General features: G+C 44.0%; 1 protein-coding gene across 1 annotated transcript in view; it reads left to right on the top strand.

Moving 5' to 3' along the window:
* Nucleotides 1-22097, top strand: part of ZBBX (zinc finger B-box domain containing) — a 48258-nt gene that overhangs the window by 9985 nt on the left and 16176 nt on the right. The window contains exons 7-15 of the mRNA XM_075004431.1: nt 4765-4932; nt 6063-6231; nt 10000-10120; nt 16559-16677; nt 16936-17039; nt 17388-17464; nt 18595-18769; nt 20395-20700; nt 21916-22078. Of these exons, the coding sequence (XP_074860532.1) occupies nt 4765-4932; nt 6063-6231; nt 10000-10120; nt 16559-16677; nt 16936-17039; nt 17388-17464; nt 18595-18769; nt 20395-20700; nt 21916-22078 (1402 nt within the window). The remainder of the gene's footprint in view (nt 1-4764; nt 4933-6062; nt 6232-9999; nt 10121-16558; nt 16678-16935; nt 17040-17387; nt 17465-18594; nt 18770-20394; nt 20701-21915; nt 22079-22097) is intronic.

The following is a 22097-nucleotide window of genomic DNA, read 5'->3' as shown; positions in this document are numbered from 1 at the left end:
TTCCTTATCACATTTAACAATATTTTCTGCTACGTCCCCCCGTATGTATTATTGTGCATTTCTACCATCTTGTGCATACTGAAGAGGTGAGACAAAGTACAGCTGCTTGCTTGTGTTCTTACACCTTAGAGCCGCAGTTCCCAACCTTTGTGAGATGGGGACCCATTTTGACAATTCAGGAAGACTTTGTGACCCAAGGCAATTCAAAATGGGGGGAGTGGGGATGGAGGAGGCTCTCACCTGGGGAAAAACGTGCTCCCTTGCTTTCAGGCTTAAACCCCACTCAGCCAGAGTTGGCAGAGTTTTGGAAAACTTATGAGTGATAGGCAGCCCCACGTGCAGGATCCCCAGCCAGGGCTGCCTGTCCTGTGTAAGATTTATAAAAACCTGAGCAGGGGGAGGGGACCCCACAGCCACACACCTGGGAGCCAGCTGGGGTGTGGAGCCCTGGCCAGCAGCTCCAACCATGGGATCCCCAGTTGGGGTGGGAGGGGACGAGGGGAACCCCTGCAGCCACGTTGCTGGAAGCTGGGTGGGGCAGGGAGCCCTGGATGGCTCTCAATCCTCTCCCCACCCCCCAACTGCAGGCTTAAACTCCCTCAGCCTCCCCGACTACCTCACATGGGAGTTCCATGCTGCTGTTGCTGCCCTCTGTTAACCGATGGCCGGGGGTGAGGTACCACGTGTGCCCTTATTGCATCCGAGTCTTTAACTGCTAGGACAGACAGTCCCTTCGCAGCAGGCAGCCATTGGTGGCTGATGGATGCCCCAAGGTTTTACCACCCGAGTCTGACTGCTAGGGCAGAGAAGTCTCTTTGCAGTGGGCAGCCAGGGAGGCTGATGGGTGCCCCAAGAGTCTGCCCCATGGAGGCCGCGCGACTCAGCGCTCAGGTCTCAGTACGCCTCACCAGTGGCCATGCTAATACAGCTGAAAACCAGCTGGGTTCTTTTATTTGCGTTCAGTTTGCCCAGTAACAGGAAAAGTCAGGTTAAAACTTAAACAGTTACTATTTAATTGAGAAGGAAAAGCTTAATTCTTATGGTTACAAGGTTTATAGTTTCACTTCTTTAGTTACAAGCAGCTAGCATTCAACAAAAGTACTTTAATTCATAGATCTATTATTAAATGCGTGCAAAAGCAAAACACATAGCAGGTCTTATTCTCACCCCTGTGTTACCTGGCTTGGTGTGGCCAGCGTCTGTCACTCAATCCCTCGGGAAGAAGTAGTATGAGGAGGGTGTCCCCTGGGACCTCGGGAGGCAAAGACCTTCCTGACCGGCAGGTATAGGTAATTGGAGCTCAATTAGAGGGGGCTGCCGGACCCTACTTATACCCTTGGGTCAAGTACACTCTTCCTTATCTTTAAAAATCCCAATTGTGTTAGATCGTCTCGTGACGCTAGTTCTCACAGGGCATTTCAAAGGCTTAATTCACGCCTGCGAGGTGGAGATAATTTAGACATTCTTTTCTTATGGGTGGGAGATTCCTCTCCTGGGACAATGTGTAGGCGTATCAATCACCGGTACTAGCCAAGGGCAGCCTGAGTCCCTGGTCGTCTGCTAGCCCGTTTGTCTCTTGTGTGGTTTCGATCCAGTCAGGGTCATGACGAGGCAGTCCATCTGTGCTCTGAGGCATCAAAGACTGTGCTTGAGATTAGCACATCTGTGCTCTCAGGCATTCCAAGACTGGGCTGTGTCCTTTTTCTCCTTTGTGCTCTGAAGCACCTAAGAGGGGCAAGATGGAGTAGAGCGGGGGGTTGGGGCGGGGATTCCGTCTGGCTACATTCCCTCCACTGCTCCTTTGCTGGGACGCGGCTGCTTTCTTCTCTGCTCAGCTCCCCACAGCCCTCCTATTCCCTTCTCCCACCTGCAGCAGAACAGTTTTCTGCCTTTCTGTGCAAAATGAGACTCAGTTTAATTGGTTTAACATCAGGATCCCGCCTGCTGGTCATTAAACCAATTAAATTGAGTTCCATTTCAACACGGCAGGGCAGGTACTGGGAGTTGGAGGAGGAGTCAGGCAGCAGCAACAGGAGCTGCAAATGACTCCTTTGAGCCACATGTGACTTAGAGCCACCCAGCCAGTGACCCTTACGAAATCTAATTGCAACCCATGTTTGGGTCACGAACTATCGGTTGGAATCCCTGCCTTAGGGTCACACTAAATAGATGCTCTAGCAAATATCAATACCTTTAGGGTTAGGCTTTGTAACCAATTTGTAACTGGGCCTTAATGGGGTTCAGGAAAGTCCTTGGCAGTCAAGATACATTCCATCTGAGAAATGGAAGTAGGTTGGTTCTGTTGCTTTCATCTTTGATGTGTTATCTGGAATGTTTTCATATTAAAATAACCTTTAAATAGTTGAGTTTTGTTAGTCCAAGGAACTGAGAGCCTGCTATCCTCCTAAGTACTTAAGTGCTATTGATCTTCATGTTGTAAAAATACTTTTAGGAGGCCCAGTGAAATGGTCTTCATGATGCAGTGGAAAGGAAAAAGACCCTGCATTTCTTTTGAAAGAAAACAATAGATAACTGGAGGTGGGTTTTTTGTATGATGACAGTTTGTAGTAGCTTCTGTAGCTTGAGGCACTGACAGTGAAACCTGTGAATAATAAGAACCATTTAAATTATTTTCCAGATTATTTTATGCATTTAAGACGCAATTCTTATTAACTTAAAAACAAATAGGTTAGGAAACAGCCAGTTATATATCATACCAAGTTTAGAACAGATCATGGATGGGATTTCTGAAAACCCAAGTTGTACTGAAAGTTGATGGGATTCTGGTCTGAGGTCAGTTATTTTTCAAAATCCTACCCTGTAATTGAGATGTTTCAGTATCCTCTTATCTTATTTCATTAGTAGGGTAGAAGAAACTAAAGAACATCTAAATTCACTAGTGAGGAACTTATAATACTATGGGGAACAATCTAGTACATTTAGCTACTACATTTATCTGAGTAGTTTCTTTTGAAATTCTATTGAAGTGTTTTCAAACTGTTTTGAAACAAATGAGGAAAGTGACAAATCAAGAGAGTACTTGGGTCAACTATCTGGACAGAGCTCCAGGTGTCAGTTTTATAAAAATCTGTGTTTAATATATAAATGTGTCATGATAACATTTAGATCCACAAACTATGCAGTCAGTTTTTCCACTTGCTTCCACTTGCTGTTGTCTCTTGAGCAGGCAGTATTAATCTAACTGAATTTCATGAGAGTGCTGTGGTGAAAAGTCAAATTGAAAGTAATTAGAGAGCACTGAACTCATTTTCTTTGGCCTTATTCCTTACATCTAGAGGGAAGCATGAGCATAAATGCCTTAAGGAAGCAAGCCAGGAGGAAATGCAATTATGTAGAGAAGGTCTTCTGCTTCCCTCTAAATATGTGCTTCTGGTCTCCAAGTATTTTAGCTATATTTTGCCCATGTGAAGAAAAGATTGTTGCCAGCAACTGTGAGGAATCAGAACTAGGGTCATTACATAGTAGTATATTTCCCTTGGAAAAATGTTTTTTGTACCCCGTATCATGGTACACTTATTGAATAAGAATCTGAATAGGCTTTGTGCCGTTAAAATGGCAAACAATGAATCTGTCTTAAAGCAACATTAATTCTTGTTGCATACTTGATGGAAGGTCATATAATGTAGTATGTGAGGTGCAGATTAGACCCATGTTAGAAAGGATACTAGATCAACTGTATTTTCAAAAGTAATTGGGGCTGTGAGAAGAACCGTGGGGTAGATGTAGTCACAGATAGAAAGTAGTTGGGTCTAGATTTGGGAGGGACCTTTGGGCTTTTCAGCTTTTTTTTTCCCCCTGGAAATACTTCTTGTTCATTTTTACTCATCTTGTGAGCTGCAGATTGGAAAATGTATCTTAATCATGGTTCCTGCAAACTATAGAGTATTATTAGCTTTCTTTTTCTATGCATATATTTAAATAGGAGGGAAACACAGGGACCTTAGTAACATTTGGACATATTTTTACATAGAACTCTAGGTCCATTGTATTATCTAGATACCAAATGTGGCTCTGAAGCAAAATACTTCCACAGGACTAGTGGAGAGAAAAGAGTTGCAATCTTTATTTCTACTCTCTCTGGTTGTAGCTTTTCTCATTTAGGTCATTGTTCAAGTACAGGCAGTTAGAACCTTGAGATGAAATTTATGGAGCAGTTTACTGTATACTAATGTAATATACAGTGGAAAAAAGGAAAGTGACAATGTAATGAAAGAGAAGTTGGATGAGCTAATATCTTTTATTGGACCAGCTTCTGTTGGAAAAAGGTTGTCTTTCACCAATAGAAATTGTTCCAATAAAAGATAGTACCTCACCTACTTTATCCTCTAATATTCTGAGACCAACATAACTACAACAAAATTACCAAAGAAAATATTATTAAAATTGTTTTTTCATATTGAAGAACTACTTCCAGCCTTTGACCTAGGTTAACATGTCTAGATTTTTTTAAAAGCTAGTTCATATACCTGGTCTGTCTCTCAGTAGATTTGATTTGTTGATTTCTTTGAGCTCTTTAAATCGCCTTCACCCCTTACAGGTCTCTCCAGCAACAGTTCTAAAGACAAGATCTGACCAGTAACTTATTGGCTTTCATTAGTTACAATTTTATAACACATTCCCTGGTCTACTGTTTCTTTTATGCTTCTGCTGGTAATTTGAGCAATGTTTAGTGTGTAGTAAAATGTAGCAATCTATGTTCTCATAAAATGTGTGTTACAATCTAGTTATCTATGTTGTTTGTAGGCAAAAAACACTATATCACTTAGAAAATTAGAAGCTACCCATCAGTTCATAAAAGACTTTGATCCTGGTGTATCCAAAGAGAATCATGAGCAGAAGAAAGCAAATAACAAAAATCAACTCATGTCAGACATTTCTTCACCTCTCTTTACTCCAACAAGTAATGGTGAGGTACGCTGAGGAATTTCTGTGACCTGTGTGTGTTTCTGAAAATTCCATTTTTATGCTCATAATTCCTTAAAGTGCATTGGCCCTGTTATTTCTGGTGCCACACTTTGCCAAATGTCAGGTCAGGCCGTGTGTGTGTGTGTGAGAGAGAGAGAGAGAGAGAGAGAGAGAGAGTTCCTCAGATTGCTACTGCTTTGGTTGTAATTAAATAAATCCTGATTCTATTACACTTTGGACAGATTACATCCATAACAATAGAATTAACTTTTTCCTTTTAATACTAAACTATTTTGTAGATGTTTTTAATATAAGCATGGCCTTAATAATAGTGACATCTTAATTAAGAAATTGCATTCAATTCTAGTTGGATTTTTTGTGGGTGGCCTGTGATGTATAGGAAGCCAGACTGAATGATCTGGTGGTCCTGTCTATACTTAAGCTCTATGGCTATGTCTGCATCACAGCGATCTGTCGACAGAAGTTACTATTGGAAGATATCTTCTGACAAAGCTCTTGTTGACAGGTCGCAGCCACACATGAAAGCACATTGAAACATCAATCTGTTCTCTTGATAGAAGAGCCAGCTGGAACCAGAGCAGACAGGGCTGCCAGGTGACCTGGAAGTTCTGCCTGAGAGAGAGCCACCCAGAGCATCCACATGGCTGTTTTGTTGACAGATTCTGTTGAGAAAATCATTCTGCCTCAGGTGGAGACGCAGAAGGCTGTTGACAAAAGTGCCAAGTTCTGGCAACAGTATGTTGACAGAATGCATTTTTAGTGTGGATGCTCTGTGAGTTTTGCTGAGAAAACTCTCTAGTGTAGATGTAGCTTGTGGCTATAAGTTTTCATGCAGTTTGTATTTATGTAGCAGCCAGGCTTAAAGCTCTCTTGATGTGGCCTCTCGATTCAGTCTGGCCAAAAGGAACAATTTCCAAAAATAGTCTTGAATTAACCTTGATCACAGCTGAACCCAAACGTAGCATGTAAGAAAAGGTACACATTCAAGAACTGAATCCCTTCAGCAGTTAAGATGCAAAATCATTAACCCTTTATCACCGGGTTTGTGTGTTTGGTACCTGCCTTCCCCACCATTGGGACATATTTGATTAATCACTTTCTTGAAATTGATTCAGGAAGTTTCCACGGTACCAACAATTTTTGAGAATCAGAATGGTGGGCTATTACTACATGGTGCCTTTGATGAGGAAGAATCTGCAGAGTCTTTTCAAGAAGCTTTAATTCAGTGGAGAAATGGAAATCATGAACACAAAATGGAACAGAACTACAGTGAGGCTGAAAAAGGTAATGGATTAGTTTCTGCAAAATACATTTTTAAAAGAAAACCGAACACATTTTAGTCAATAGCACGTATTTTCGAATCTTATGTATTGATGTCTGGATTCTTACTTTTTTTATTAAAATGGCCATTTCAAAGTCTCCTGCTGATTACTATGCTACTGGAAGGTGACATAGTTCACGATATAAGCTGCCTGCCTCCTTCTTGGGTAGTAAATCATTTCCTATCCTTCCATTTTACCGATTTAACAATACATCAAATAGATTGATAAAATACGTGTCACAGGATGAAAGCATGACTGATTTCTTGATGTCCAGTTGACTGAATGAGAAGGCCTCTGACTGATGAGCTGCTGCTGATTGATTGAAGTAGAAGGCACCTAGGTTTTATAAGGCTGGGAAGAGTGGACTGAAAGGAGGGGAAGAACTGTTTGAGCTGCTGAAAGGGTGGCTGAGGAAAGCAATTGGGGAAGTCTTCTGGAGGCATGACCCAGAATGCAAAGAGCACAGATTTAAGAAAAGAAGCCTGTGTAATCCAGATTCTGGAAGGAAAGAATAAGAAGTAGCTGTAAGCTGTAGGAATGGAGACAGACTTCAGGGAAAGGGGATTGTCAAAGGGAGTTAGATAAGTTTCACAAAGGATGGGTGGTACAAGTAAAAGACCTCATAAACAGCCTTTATTTGAGGCTGCAACAAGAGGAGGAAAAGAAAGGAGGAGTTATATCTGGTGAGTGTCTGGGATGAAAGGGGCTATCTTTGAGCAAATTGTACCTTGATAAGAAGGAGCATTGTTATATAACAAATACCTTAGTGGATTTAGTGAGGAGCTCTGGAGTGAAGGAAAATTGGTACTGGGATTCTTAGAACCAAACAGACCAGAGCACAGCACTGTGCAGAACAGGCATGCTCATTATGTATTGCTAACAAGTCTTTACTTTCTGGAATGTTATTCAAATATTACTATTTGCTTTTTAATCCTGTGGTTGTGATGTTTATATGGTAGTCCTCTATATACTATGGAAGATGCACCTAATGAATATCAGTGCCTTTGTTTTGGGTGTTGAAGCACTCTGAATGCTGATTTAATCTGTTACTATAAATTCAATTTGCTCAAGGAGGTAGCATTATATTGTTGGAATATTGTAGCCTTTTAGTGCACTTTGAAAACAGGGACTTAAATATTTTGAATTCTTTCTAAGATGCTGTTAGTGGAGAAAATACCCTCTAGGGTTAGTAAATATATTTTCCTTAAAGTGAAGTTATTCTCTCTCATTTAGAATAGTGAAATAGTATACAGATGGGGTACCTTTTGAAAGAGAGATGCAAATGAGGGAAATCAAAAATGCAAATGAGGTACATATTTGCATATCTGGCACCTCACTTGCGTATTCTTATTTCAAAAGAACTTCTTTTGAAAGAAGAAAACCAGTGTAGACGCTGCTCTTTCAAAAGTAAACCCCATCTTCAAAAGAATCCTCCTTCCCTTTATTTAATGGGAAGAAGGATTCTTTCGAAGATGGGGTTTACTTTCGAAAGAGCAGCGTCTACACTGGTTTTCTTTCGAAAGAAGCTCTTTTGAAATAAGAATATGCAAATGAGGTGCCAAATATGCACCTCATTTGCCTACCTCTTTCGAAAGAGAAATGCAAGTGTAGACGCACCCATGGTGTTTTCTGTTGGTGGTGTAAGGGATCAGTGTTCTATTTCTGATTCTGTGACCTGGGATGCCAGGCCATCCTTAAGCATAGGCAGATTATGTAGCTGTGTAGGGCACCTGAAAATGTGGGACACCAAATGTTTGGGTGCTCTTATGCAGCTGTGTGTGGTGTTGTACCTATGGACAGCTCTGAACACCATCTGCTGGTTCCTCTCTGGCACAACCCTTCCCCCAGCTGCTCTCCAGCCACCAGAAGTAGTGCTGGTTTCTCCCTTCCCCATCTACATGCACCCTCCTGCCATACTGAGGGTAGAGAGGAGGCCCCCATCTCTGAAGTTCCATGCTGGCTTCAGCAAAGCCTGAGTCCCAGCAGAAGTTGTGCTGAGGTAAGGAGGGGTAAGGGAGGGCCTAAGCCCTGGCAGAAGCTTTCTTGTGGAAGGAAGGCAACCTTAGGTGATCAGTGTAGGACCCCATGATTTGAAAGTCCAGCCCTGCCTGGGCAAGCCATTTAACTGCTGTCTTGTGTGAAATCTGTAAAAGTAATTTAATAAGATATAGCTGATGATTTTCTGGTATTCTGAGCAAAGGTACCTGTTTAATGAGTTTACTGCAGTTCTGTCATCTACCTCTCCAACCTTGGGTTTCTTGCTTTCGTCTGACACCTCTATACTAGTAAATTCAAAGCTAAAGATTACAGCCTGTGTATTGAGGTGACCAGTGCACATGCCTCAGGATAATGTACATTACATGTTAGTGCATTTTCTTTGCTCTCATAGCTTAAACTTGTCAATCACAGTATCAGGTTGAATCCTTCCTTGTGAAGCAACGTAGTCAGTTAATCATGAACCATGAAATCTTGTTTACTTGGATTTGTGCCAGATTTTCTGTGTCTCCAGTAGTATATGGATGATAGTTTGCTGTGCTCTTTCTGAAATGTACATGGCTTGCTAGCTGATACATTTATACTTTTACTACTACCTTTCCTGTGATTTTTTTTTGGGGGGGGTGTTATTTGTAAATCCATGGGCTTTGATCCAGCAGATGTGGATGGGTTTAACTTTATGCACATGAGCAGCCCTGTTGCCTTCAATATATAAAGAAAAGACATAAATGTGGGGAGTTCTAGAGTTTCACACGTCAATCTGGACTCTCAATTATCTCATGTAAATCTGTTTTGAGGTCTCTCATTTCTAACCCTAACCCTGCGGAATTAATTTGCAAGCTTATGTAGTACAGATGATGTACTAATCTTGAAGGATCTGTAATTGTCTTAAACAGCTAGTTCTTTGTCTTTAATTAGGTGTGATAAAAATGAACTGTACAGTTCTCCTTTACTGCTTATCAGTGGAATCTTTACTACATACTTGCAATTTATTTGCAACCAGTTAAAGAGCAGGTGAAGAAGTCAGCTGGTGTCATCTACCCTATCCTGAATAAATCCTGAGTTTAAAGTCAGTTGTTGCACAGAGTATGATTTAATCCCTGGAGAAAATTTTTTCAGTCACATCCAATCAATCCAACTTAGACTGTAAACTCACTTTTCAGGTGGACCACAAGTTCCAGATAATTCTCTCAACAGAGTGGCTACTTCTACACTAGCCCAAATCTTCGAAATGGCCATGCAAATGCACATTTCGAAGATTACTAATGAGGTGCTGAATGCATATTCAGCACCTCATTAGCATGCCGCTGGCCGTGGCTCTTTGAAATTGCCACTTTTCAGTGGATAGGAATAAGGGGATTTTGAAGTTGGCGGGGTCCTTTTGAAAAGGACCCCCATTTGGACAAGCTGTGTGGCAGTGAAAAGTGGCAATTTTGAAGAGCCGTGACCGGTGGCATGCTAATGAGGTGCTGAATATGCATTTCAGCGCCTCATTAGTCATCTTTGAAATGGCCATTTGCACGGCCTTTTCGAAGATTTGGGCTAACGTAGACACAGTCAATATAAATAATATGAGATTGTTCACCTTTTAAATTTCATTAATGAGCAGACATGTAAAACAAGCATAGGCTACTGATATACTTTTAATGACAATGAATTATTTTGCTTAAAAAAAGGAAGGCATATTGTTAACATATTTGGATAATACGTATTAAAGTTTTCTTTACACTTGCAGAATCCACTGGAGTTTGTGAGGTACAGACCAATCTCACAATTTTGGGAAAACCTGTTGAAATAGAGTTCAAAGAAGACAGTCTAAACTATATGGAGAAACTATGGCTAAAGAAACATAGAAGGTAGTCACTGAATCATATATTGCTAATAAAAGAATCCAGAAGTAGCTTCATATGCTAATATGAGCCATTTATAGAAATTTTATACTATTAAGGAATTTATTACTGTAGGGGTATGTCTGCACTACAAAGTTAGGTTGATTTTGTTAAGGATGATTTTTCTGGCATCTTATTTTATGAAGTTAATGGTGCATGTTCACTCTGGCACATGAAATTAACAGTGTGTGTCCCCATTAGTATTGTCAGCTTCATTTTCGCACCAATGCACTGTACGTACCTGTACTACAGATCCTGCTGCCCTGTTGCGTTGTGTGTTTCTGTCCCAGTGTATGATGGGACAAAAATGTGCCAGGAGTGGTTGTGGGTGTATGTCGTCATCATCCCGTAGTGCGCTTTTCTCTTCTCTCTCCCTTTTGAAAGCAACAGCAAAAAGATTGTTTGCACCCTTTTTTCATATCCGTTCAGACACCATTGCAAGGCTAGCATGGAACCCATCCAGTTTGACTGTTGTGGCAAGTATTATGAGCATCTCACACATAGTGCTGTGGTATGTGCAGAGCCTTAGCAGCCATGAGAGAGATGAAGACTCTGAGGGGGACATGGACATATATGAATGCAAGACACTGGAGAAGAGGAACAGGGAGATGCTGGCAGCATTTGATGATTTGTATTCAGTGGAGCACTGCTTCTGGTACTCTACTTGCTTTCTCCTGCCCCGAAGTGCTATGATACTGACATGAGACCTGCTCTGACTCTTCAGAAGCATGTGACAATTGCTCTGTGGAAGCTTGCAATGCCCGACAGCTACCAGTCAGTGGGCAATCAATTCAGAGTGGGGGCTGTTCTGATCCAGCTAGCCAAGAAATCAGTACCCTTCTTCTATAAAAGACAGTGATTCTGGGAAATGTGCGGGACATGTTGGATGGTTTTGCCTCATTGGGGTTCTCTAACTTCAGCAGGGTGATAGATGGAACACAGATCCCTACCTTGGCCCTGGACCCCCTTGCCACAGAGTGCATAATCTGTGAGGGGTATTTCTCTGATATTGCAGGTGCTGGTGGATCACCAGGGTTGTTTCACTGGCATCAGGGTGGGATGGTTGAAAAAGGTGGATGACGCATGCATCGTTAGGAACTCTGGTCTTTTTCAAAAGCTGCAGAATGGGGCTTCCTTCCCAGACCAGAAAATCATCATTGGAGTTGTGGCTTTCTGTCCCCAGACACATAAACAAGCTGTCCCAGGAGCCCCGGGCTGTGTAGGTATAGCAGAAGCCACAGATCACACCCAATTGCCTTAGCCAACATGTAGCATGATTAAAAATGAGAACTGACCAGAAGCTCCCTCCTTGCCATCAGGTTCCAGCTGTGAAACATCCAGGGAGGAGGGGATGAGATCTATCATTACAAAAAGTTCCTGGCTGTTGGAAAGATCAGCTACTCCATTTGCCTGCTGACCATTGCTCTCCTTCCTCTCTTCCTCATCCACCATGTCCTCCTTTCTGTTGCTGGAGGATTCCTGAGGAATCTCTTCAGTGGTGTCCATAGACTGTTTCAGGTTGGTGCTTGAGTCACTCCCTAAAATCCCATGCAGCCACTCGGAGAAGCTCCATGTTTGCAGCAAAGACCCACAATGTCTGTTTGCTTCCTTTGTTTGATGGTATGCTTGCTCGAGCTCCTTTATTTTCACGTGGCACTGCTGGGCATCCTTGGTTTATCCTTTTTCCTCCATGCCCTGTAAGATCTTGGCATATATGTCTGCATTTCTTTGGCTGTTTTTTTTGTTTTCCAGCACAGATTCATTGCTCCACACAGCAGTGAGATCCTGAATATTCTGCACACTCCATGCTGGAGCTCATCTATAACCCTGGGAATTCATGCCTAGATATGCTGCTGAGGTGTGCTGCCTGCTCTACCTGCCACACTGGCCAAACAGGAGACAGAATTCAAAAATTTCTGGGCAGCTTCTACACATGCAGGATCTTCCGGAAGATCCATGGAGCGTCTACACACAAGAGGCACTCTTCCAGAAGTAATCCAGAAGAAGGTGCTCCATCCTCTGGATTCCATGCTTCACTGCGGAACCAGGAAGAGGGCCTTCTTCCAGAAGAAAGCACGTGTAGATGCTCACGGACTGCTTCTTCCAGAAGTGGTCCACCATGGCGGCAGCCCACTTGAGAGCAGAGATGCTCTAGGCGACCCCACGAGTCCTCTGTGGTCTCTGGGTCCTGTGGCTTTTAAAGCTGTAAGGACTCAGAGACCCCATGGCAGGAAGCTGAGAATGTGAGACAGGCAGGATGTGCAGGGCTGCCAGCCATCCTCACCCTAGTCCCTGCGTCATCCACCGAGCTCAGACCCAGAGAGAGAGCCAGCAGGCCAGCAGCCACCACCCTGCACCAGCCACGGGAGCCCCAGGACCCCGACCGGGCTCCCAGACGGAAGGCCCCCTCATGGGATGAGCCAGAGGTCCAGGATCTCATGGGGCTCTGGTGTGACATGGAGGTTCTCTCTGACACCAGCGGGCATCAGAGGAATGCCCCAGCCTTCACCCACCTCGCACAGGGCCTGCCTGCCCATGGTCACCCCTCCCAGCCCCCTGAGCAAGTGAGATGCAAGGTAAAGGAGCTGCAGCAAGGGTACATGCGGGCCCGGGATAGCCCTCGCAAATCCAGACGTGCGCCAGCCAGCTGTCTCTCCTACAAGGAGCTGTGGGATCTCCTGGCAGCTGATGACGCTTTGCACCCTGGATCATGGAATAGATAGCCACACCTGAGCCCCCTGCCGCACAGAGGGGGAGGAGGGCCTCATCACCATCGACCACGCCCCTCAATCTGGCGAGGAGTCCTTGGATGGCTCCCTCGTCATCGGTCTGCCTTCCACCGCTAGCAGCCAGCCTCCCTCCACTTGGGCATCACCTGACATGTTTGAGGCTACCTCAGGTAAGTGTGCACCACGGCAAAGCCCTGGGGGGGACACATCTGGGCCCCAGTGTTGGGCTCCGACCCCCTATGGCCTGTCCCCGGTCAGGGCCCAGGGTGCACCTGTGCCTGTGGGTGACATCTGGCTCCCTCCCCCAACTGGAGAGCCCTCTGAGTGTGCTGAAGGCCTCTCAGCTGGCAAAGCTGCTCCCAGCCAACCCACATCCTGGGTGGGGATCCCCCCATGGCTGAGCCCTCCCAGCCTGCAAGCTTGTTGCTGGGGTGGGTCACCACAAACAACGTCCCAGCCCTGACACCATGCTCCAGGGGCCAGCAAGGTGAATGCACGCAGACCCGTGTGGCGGCATCACCTAGTACACAGCCATCCCATGGATCTGGGAAGGGGGCAACCACTTTGGAGGGCTGGGGCTATGCCACCCAGGGTTCAGATGTGACACTGGACCCCTCCACTTTTTACAGCGGCACCATCCGAGGGCCAGGGGAGCCAGACAAGGAGCCTCAGACCCACCAGCCCTGTCCAGGCCAGAGGATCCAGCAGCCCACCAGCTGGGCCCAGACCAGCCCCAGTCCCCATGGCTTGGTGGCCGTGGGTGCGCCGGACCTACACTGCAGCCCTCTGCCGCCAGAATGCCCTTGTGGGGAGGTGGTTGCCCCTCTATGAGGCTGAGCTGTGGTAGAGGCAGGACGCATGGGACGAGGTGGTGGGGATGCTCCGCATGGTATGTGGGGCCCCGGTGGACCAACCACCAGCCCCTCCGCTACCTCCCCGCTGTCTTCCCTGCCGTCTCCCCTGCTGGTCCCCCCGGCTGCTCACACCCCCTCCAGCCCATGACCCCAAGGTCCTGGCAGCTCTACTGCCCCTGGACCTGCCTGTGGTTGCCCTGAGGGACCTTGCACCTTGGTTCATGAACTTACCCCCCCACCCCAGCCCCTCTGCTGAGGCTGTTCCCAGCCTTATCGGTGCCCCACAGGGGAGCATGCACCTGGGGTGGGAGGGTCACCCACAGGCACCAGGGCTCATGCCCCTCCACCTTGCCTGTCCCAGGCCTCATCCCAGTTCAAATGCCCCTGTTCCCTGATCCCCATGGATATAGTTAGTCAGTTTTGGGTTAATAGGTGTTTGTTTTATTATTTCCTAGTTACTATTTACACTATGTTTTCTACTGTTCTATGTTGTGTGTTAAATACGTATTTATATTTGGCACCCGCCGCTCATGTCCCTGGTTATTGTGGGGGAAGGTATGGTGTTGGGCGTAAGTGGGGTGTGTGTGCAGGGGGTGTGCATGGAGGGGGCTGTGGGAGAGGGCGAGGTGTTAGCTCCCCCAGGCGAATGCCTCCCAGAGTGCCTCATGGATCTGGACCCCGTCATGGTCGAGCCACCTGTCAGGGGCTATGGCGGGCTGCTGGTACTGGGGGGGGCGGTCAGCTCCACCATCCAGCGCTGGGGCAGCGTCTGCTCACCTGCCTCAATGAGGATGTGGAGTGTGCAGCAGGCGGCCACAACCTGTGGGACATTCTCCACCCCTACATCAAGCCCTGTGAGGAGACACCAGAACAATGCCTTCAGATGGCTGACTGTGCGCTCGACTAGGTACCGGGCCTGTGTGAGCTGGACATTGAACAGCTTCTGGGAGGGTGTGAGGTGGCCTGTGTGTGGGCGCATCAACCAGGGCAGGAGTGGGTAGGCCGGGTCGACCACAAGGCAGAGGGGCATGGCGACCTCCTCGATGACGTGCTCCCACTGGGGCACAAATGTTCTGGCTTCCATGCTGTGGAACAGGGCGAAGTTCTGCAGGTTCTGCTCATTGTGTGCCCTGTCCAGCCAGCTGATGTAAATGTCCATGAACCTCCTGCGGGTGTCCGCCGTTGCTTGGAGCATGACCGAGTGGTGTCCCTCGGGGTTGACGTATTGGCTGCCACTGTGGTCTGGGGCCCTGATAGTGATATGTGTCCTGTCGATCGCCCTGAAGCAATGGGGGAACCTGAGCTTGGTGAAGCCCTTGACAAGTGTGTCCAGGTCCCTGATGCACACCACCTGTGCCCCTTTCACCCCCTCCCACCCTACCGGTCCCCTGCTGGGGGATCCCTCTGGCAGTGGGCATGTGGTGTCCCCACTGGGCTAGGCCTACCTGGCCCCTGGAGTTCCCCAAGCCCGCCAGCTCCCTCTCTCCCCACAGTGGGATGGGGCCTAGGGCAGGGCTTACCTGTAGTACGATGGCCCCGGTGGTGGATGTGCCCATGCCGAAATGTTGCTCGATGGATTGGTAGTTGTTTGGGGTTGCCAGTTTTCGTATGGTGATGGCCATGTGCCCATCCAGGGAGAGGACCAGCCTCATCCAGGTATCCTGGGATCGGAGCATGTGTGCAAGCCAACTGCACATCTCCAGGAAGGTCTCCTTCATCCGGAGGTTTTGCAGCCAGCAGTTGTTATCTCACTCCCTGATGGCAACCCTGTCCCACCAGTCTGTGTTGGTGGTGTGGGTCCAGGCGCACTGGATGGCTCGGCAGGGGGGTGCCCAGCAGGGGTGGTGGGGGATTGTGACCCATGGGCCTGGGTCTCTGTTGCCCCAGGAGGCCAAAGAGGGTGGCCAGCCTGTGGGTAAGGGCCAACCTGCTGGCTTGCGGCTGCTGACTAGCCTGCTGGTCGACCTGCACTGGACAGGGACCTGGGTCTGCCTTGCTGCGCGCAGACCTCAGCGGCTTGTGCGGGGAGGGGCTGCTTGGGTGGAGCCCTTTAAAGGGCCTTGTGGCTGGTGGCCCTAGAAGGGCTCCCTGGCTGTGCGAACCCATCTGCGCCGTTTCCTGCCCTGTACTTCTGGAAGAGCGTCAGTGCGTGTGTGTTGATGCACTCTTCCAGAAGAAGGGGCAGCTCTTTCAGGGGCCTGATTAGCGTGGAGACGCACTTTTCTGGAGGATGGTCTTCTGGAGGATCATCTTCCGGAAAAAGTGGCCATGTGAAGAAACGGCCCCAGAGAGTGACAGAGCTGAAACTCTTGGCCAGAGTGGTTACCCTGGGACACTGTAAGACACCTTCAGGAGGCCAAGAATGTTGAATTTCACAACATTCCATCTACACTATCATTAGGTTGACCTTGCAAGGTCAAATTTTATATTACTCCTCACGAAAAGCAAGAGTAAAATGTCAGCCTTAAGAGCCCTTAAAGTAGATGGCATGAACCATGCATTGTGGACTGAATCCTGAGAAATTCAACCTAATCTTGTAGTGTAGACCAAGTCTTACAATATCTGAGACTAGCTTGTCTGAAACATTTTGTGCTTGATATATCTGTTAACCTGTTTCTGAGGGGTACTAAGTACCATCAATGCCTATGCAAGTCAATGGAAGTCAGGGTTGCTCAGCCTTTCTCACAAGCAGCTCTGTATGATGAAGCCCAGACTCTAGTGTTCATTAAAAGTATCTGTTTTTGCTACAATAATGTGAGTATGATAGCAATAATACTGTAACTTTTTAAAGACTTGACTCTTCTTTTCCTTCTTATTTTAAGAATGCCAGTTGATCAAATACCTCAAGGAGATGAATTCAGAACTAAGCATGAATTGATGAATGAACCTGATGATGCTTTGAGTGAAGGAGAACGAGGGGATGATGATGATTATTTAATAGGTTTGTTGGACTTCTGTTAGTTATGAGTGTATTAAATATTCATTCCTCTCAGTTCTGTCTCATATCCATAGATACAGAACAAACTTTAAGTAGATTATTTCCTGAAGTTATATATGGGGAGTCAGGAAACAAAGAAAACTTATGGTATTCAAAAGAACTCTTCCCTACCCCCACCCCCGCAAAAAACCCACCTAGTAACATAATGTGTAAAATATTTAAAAAATAAAATGATTGCACTACTTTCATTGTATTTCCTAGTTGAAGATATGAAAAAATATTTGGCAGCTCTGTTTAGGGCGGAAGAGTCTGACACGGTTCCCCAAAACCTAGAGTCTGCTTTGAAAATCGAGGTACTTGGTGATGTAAGTCTATGTTTCTTACCAGTAAACTGCAAATGGTCCAGTTTAATTATCTTATAATGTATAAACAGATTGAGCAATTACATTTTCAAATCGAGCTAAATACAAAAGTCAGGTTGGCTGGAATTCAAACTTAAATGGCACACCTTAGATTAGCAGAAATATGGTGAAAATACTAGTATTGGAATATTATTAATGTCAGTCCATCCACTGAAAGTTCAGTTTTCCACAGGTAAATATAGTATTTCTTCCCTGATAGCACCAACTATCACACAAATATTCAGTGCAATTTTTGAACTGTTTAGGTAATCTACATTTGTCTGTGTATGTATGTATTTCTTTTTAAATTAGTCTTGTGAAGAGGAGCTAGATGAATCATGTAACTCTGAGTTGAAAGCTGGATCCACTCAACTGAGTATTGAACAAAGGTAAATGGAACAACATGATATGGTAATTTATGATTCTGTTGATTTCCAGGAGCTAACCAATGTTCTGTTTTGTTTGACATATCCCAACTACTGTTATGATGAAATAGTTGCTTGTAGCGACCTCTTTGTTAAAATGCTTGGGGTGTATGTGGGGGTTTTGGAGATTTAAAGGAAATATTTCTCTCTTAGAACCCAATCCAGGTAATAGAGCCTTTATAGATGTTGTGCAAAATAAAGCAGTGCTCCATTGAGACTGCTGCTTCAGTTCTCCAGCCTCTCTTAGGAATGGGTGAGTCAGTGCCGTGAATCCCAGTCCATCTAGAAGGCAACAAAGCATAAAGATGCCCTATATTGTGGATCCATTTGTAATTTTTTATATGTGGATGAATGGATGGGCGGGCGGGAGCAAAGAGAGGTTGAAGAAAAAGCAGTGATCTTTGTTGGCTCTGAAATGGCTGGATTTTTTTCATTGAAAGTTTCAGTGGAGACTCAGCCCGTTCAAAGCAGCCATGGAACCCGAGGGACTTATTGGTATTAATTGATTTAAAAGATGCCTTTGATACACATTTTGTATCCTACTCATAAAATATATATATCCAGTTTGTATTGGGTGACTAGTGTCTTCAATTCATGGTACTGTCATTTGACTTCCCCATCCTTCTGGTTTTCCCAAAGATCCTGACAGTGCTGGAAGCTTTCCATCTCACCTTACATAGATAATTTTTTGGTCAAGGTCCTGTCTGAGTAAGAGTAAAAAACACTTTAAATGTTCAACACACACATTTACATGAATATAAATCTTTCCTTGCATGCAAAATTACTTCTGTATACTTTCATATCATGATTTATGTGCCGAGAAAGTTGAGGCACTATGCTTTTGAAAGCTGGATCTATGATTATATTAAATTCTTAAAGAAATACTTTTGGATTAATTTACTGTGTCCAAACAAAATTATAAATCCTTGTAATCAAGCCTTTTATCTTTTAAAATACTGTTTTATTTCACTTGTGTCATTAGAATTAAGCATTATATAGAGTATTTCCATTTACTTTTCAGTATTCTCATATTTGGATGTATTGTGTGATAGGAGTCTGAGCCTTTGTGTGTAAATTTTCTTTTAACTCCAAAGTGATGCAATACCTGAACATCAGAAGGATACAACACCAGACTTCTTACCAGTACCAGCTGCTGATGTAACTAGCAGAACATCTGCTAGTTCTGCTTCTACAACTGAAAAAAAAGACCTTTTTATTCCTCATGGTAGAAGCACCATTCCCCTGAAAGAAATTTCTAAAGGTAAATTTTGGTAAGATTATTTTTTTATTACTTTCTTTAATTGAGGAGAGAGAGGGGAATCTGCCCCCCAACACACCCATTGGGCAGTACAATGTTTTATGACTATATCTTTCTGTGTTAGAAACGAACACCATTATAACCCATTAAATACCATGAGATTTTTGTACTAAATGTAAATACATTTGAGAATTTGTTTTTCGGAAGGTGGCATTATTGTATGATGTGCAGAAAAACAGGTTTATAGCTTGATTATTAGAGACAATGACAATGTTTGCAAAAGGTAGGTACGGTATATTATGTGCATAATTGTGACTCAGTTACACTAGATAAGGATTTGGTCCCAAGTCTCTAGTTTTATTTATAGAAAATATATTAGCCCTTCAGTGAACCACAGTGATATTTTCACAGGCTGTGTGCATCAATTTTCATGGCACAGAGGCTTTTATAGTTGCAGATGGGGTGCCTGGTTAGCTGCCTATCTGATATGCGTGGACAAAGGCACATCGGAATACTTAAATAGATTCATTTGTTAAATATTGTGGATGTATTAGTGAAAGACGTCTGAACATTTGGCAGCTTTGTATTGTGAAATCATTATGCAGTACCAATCAGAAGACAGTTTATTTCTTATTCCAGAATCAGAAATATGGGTTATTTTTCTATGCCATTTTTATTTATTAATTTTAATTACAGGTTATGTTAGTTTAATATTTTACATTTAATTGTATTTTTTTCTTGCAAGCTGTCAAAAACTGTTCTTTGTACATGCTCTGCCAGTCTTCTTTGCATTTGGTTCAAGCTCAGGCCTAAAAGATGAAAGAAAAACTTGACAGCTGGACAGTGAGGTGTGCTGTGTGTGGCCCTGGGAACAGAGAAGAAAAGGAGAATAGTTGTATCTTAAAATAAAAGCGGGGGTGAGGGGGTAAGAGAACCTTAAGCTTTACTGTTGAGCTGCACACCAAAGGTCTGTGTCCCGAGAACTATTGATTTCAAAGATATGTACTGGCTGTTGCTTTTTTAGTGGAAATATTATGGTGCTGTTGCAGTTGTTTCCATTAAAAAGTTGTAAAAACGATGAGAAGTCCTGTGGCACCTTAGAGACTAACATATTTTTGGAATATAAGCTTTTGTGGGCAAAGACCTACTTTGTCAGATGTATGATGAAGGAGGTGTTTGCCCATGAAAGCTTATGCTTCAAAAACTCTGCTATTCTATAAGGTGCCACAGGACTTCTCATTTTTGCATATACAGACTAACACGGCTACCCCTCTGATATTTAAAACATTTTGAGCTCTTAAAGGAAAGGCTGCAATTTCATAAAGCAATTTCTTGGTAATCACTGCCCCTTAAGTTATTTTGTATCCTATGTTCCTAAATACATTCATGTATAATGAGCTATGGTTCTAATTTTTAGAGGAGTTGTGCACCTGTTGTTCCCATAGATTTCAATGAGAGTTCTATGGCCCAGCATCTCTGAAAATCAAGCCATAAGTTCACATAGAAGTCAACAGCTTGGATTATTTGATATCTTGGGGCTATCTAACAGTAACATACTGTAGGACTGCACATTTTCTGTATATAATTCCCTGAGAATATCTGTAGATTTTACACATCCCAGTTTTTCTTTTTTTTAATTTCATCAGCAAAAATATCTACAGTGGATCATGAAGGAATTTATACTGATTGCATCCTTTCTCATACAGAAGAAACAATTCTGAGAAGTCCGAATGAATATGCGGTAACAGAAAAAGAAAAGACGACTTACAGATCTCTTAGTGCCTGTAGGTCACCTGAGAAAACTTTTGATCTTCCTAAATTGGGAAGAAATGAACCTTCTCCCATAACAAGATCACGGAAAAACACTAAAGGTTCTCTGGAATTGAACAGTTTTCACACAAGCAAGAGTTTGGTTTTACCTGTAACTACAGAGGCTTCAGTGGTAAAATATTATGTAACTGTTCTCTAGATATAGTCACTATCACATAACTGCCATGTCTACTTATTTCAACTTTTTTTTATCTTGTGTCAATGCAGTGGAGTGGTACTGGTAGTTAACTATGTACAGTACTTACCCTGAAATAGTATCAGAGGGGTAGCCGTGTTAGTTTGGATCTGTAGCAGCAACGAAGGGTCCTGTGGCACCTTATAGACTAACAGAAAAGTTTAGAGCATGAGCTTTCGTGAGTTAACTCACTTCTTTAGATGCTGAAATACTGCGCATTAATATATAGCTGCAAAGTAACTCTGTTAAAAATGGTAATCATAGATGTAATTTAAGGGGGAACAGGAGGGTTGGTTTTCACTGCCCCAGCCTGTCAACTGGGGAAGATAAAAGTGCTTTCATCCCCTGCTTTCACTTTTCTGTGGGGATAGTTCAGGAAGCGAGCAAGAGGAAACAGGTGGTTAGTCGCAATCTTGGAATCCCCACTTTGTGCTGCCTGCTGCTTACTGTTCTCTCCTCCTAACTTTGCTGTATCAGGTTGGGTATGCCTTTCTATGGAACCTGAAGTATTCAAACATTCTTCACTCAATGTAAGCCTGAGTGGCAGGGTGGTTTGTTTCCATGCAGCCTTTGTGTGTTCATTAAGGCAAGTAATCTTGATTCTCTTTTAATGGTTGAAGGACACAAGCTATGCCAACATTAGGATAAAAGATAAACAGCATGGCTGTGACTGGCTTGGCCTTGTTGAGCTCCAGCTAGGGGCTAGAAATTGCTGTGTAGACTTCAGGCACGGTACCCTCTCGGACCCTCCTCCTTTGCATCATCCCAGAATTTGGGTTCCAGCCCAATCCCAAAAGTCTACACAGTGATTTTTTTCCAGACCTGGATCAAAAGCCTGAGTTAGCTGGTGTGGCCCAGTTCTGGGACTCCACCACCCATATAATCATACCTTCAGTGGCTTAATGTAATTGTGAAGACCAGTGGAGGTAATACACTATGATTACTTTGACTACTAAGATGTGTTTTCAGGATTTTTTTAAAGAAATATTTCATGTCTGAAATGGTAAACCTTCTCACAAAATACTTTTATATTAATTGGAGTGATTTCAGGTTTCATGATGTGAACATATTAATAAAATTGACTAGGAATGACCTAATATAAATAGAAAATGGAAGCTCTTAGTTCCCTTTTAATAGTTTCTTCTGTTCTAGTTGTTACAGGAAGTAGCCAGAAGAGAAAAACCTACTTTGAGACAATATCAAGGACTTGAGGCATTCTTTATTTTGCAGGCAAATTCTAAGCAAGTAACAATTGATACAGTTCTCTTACCTTTCTCAGATTACAGCTCTACAGACAGCAGTACTTCAGTGTCAGGTAACAATATAGAAATAAT

Source organism: Carettochelys insculpta, chromosome 10 (genome assembly GCF_033958435.1).
Source record: "Carettochelys insculpta isolate YL-2023 chromosome 10, ASM3395843v1, whole genome shotgun sequence".
NCBI classification, from domain to species: Eukaryota; Metazoa; Chordata; order Testudines; family Carettochelyidae; genus Carettochelys; species Carettochelys insculpta.
This window is presented reverse-complemented; position numbering and strand designations above follow the sequence as displayed.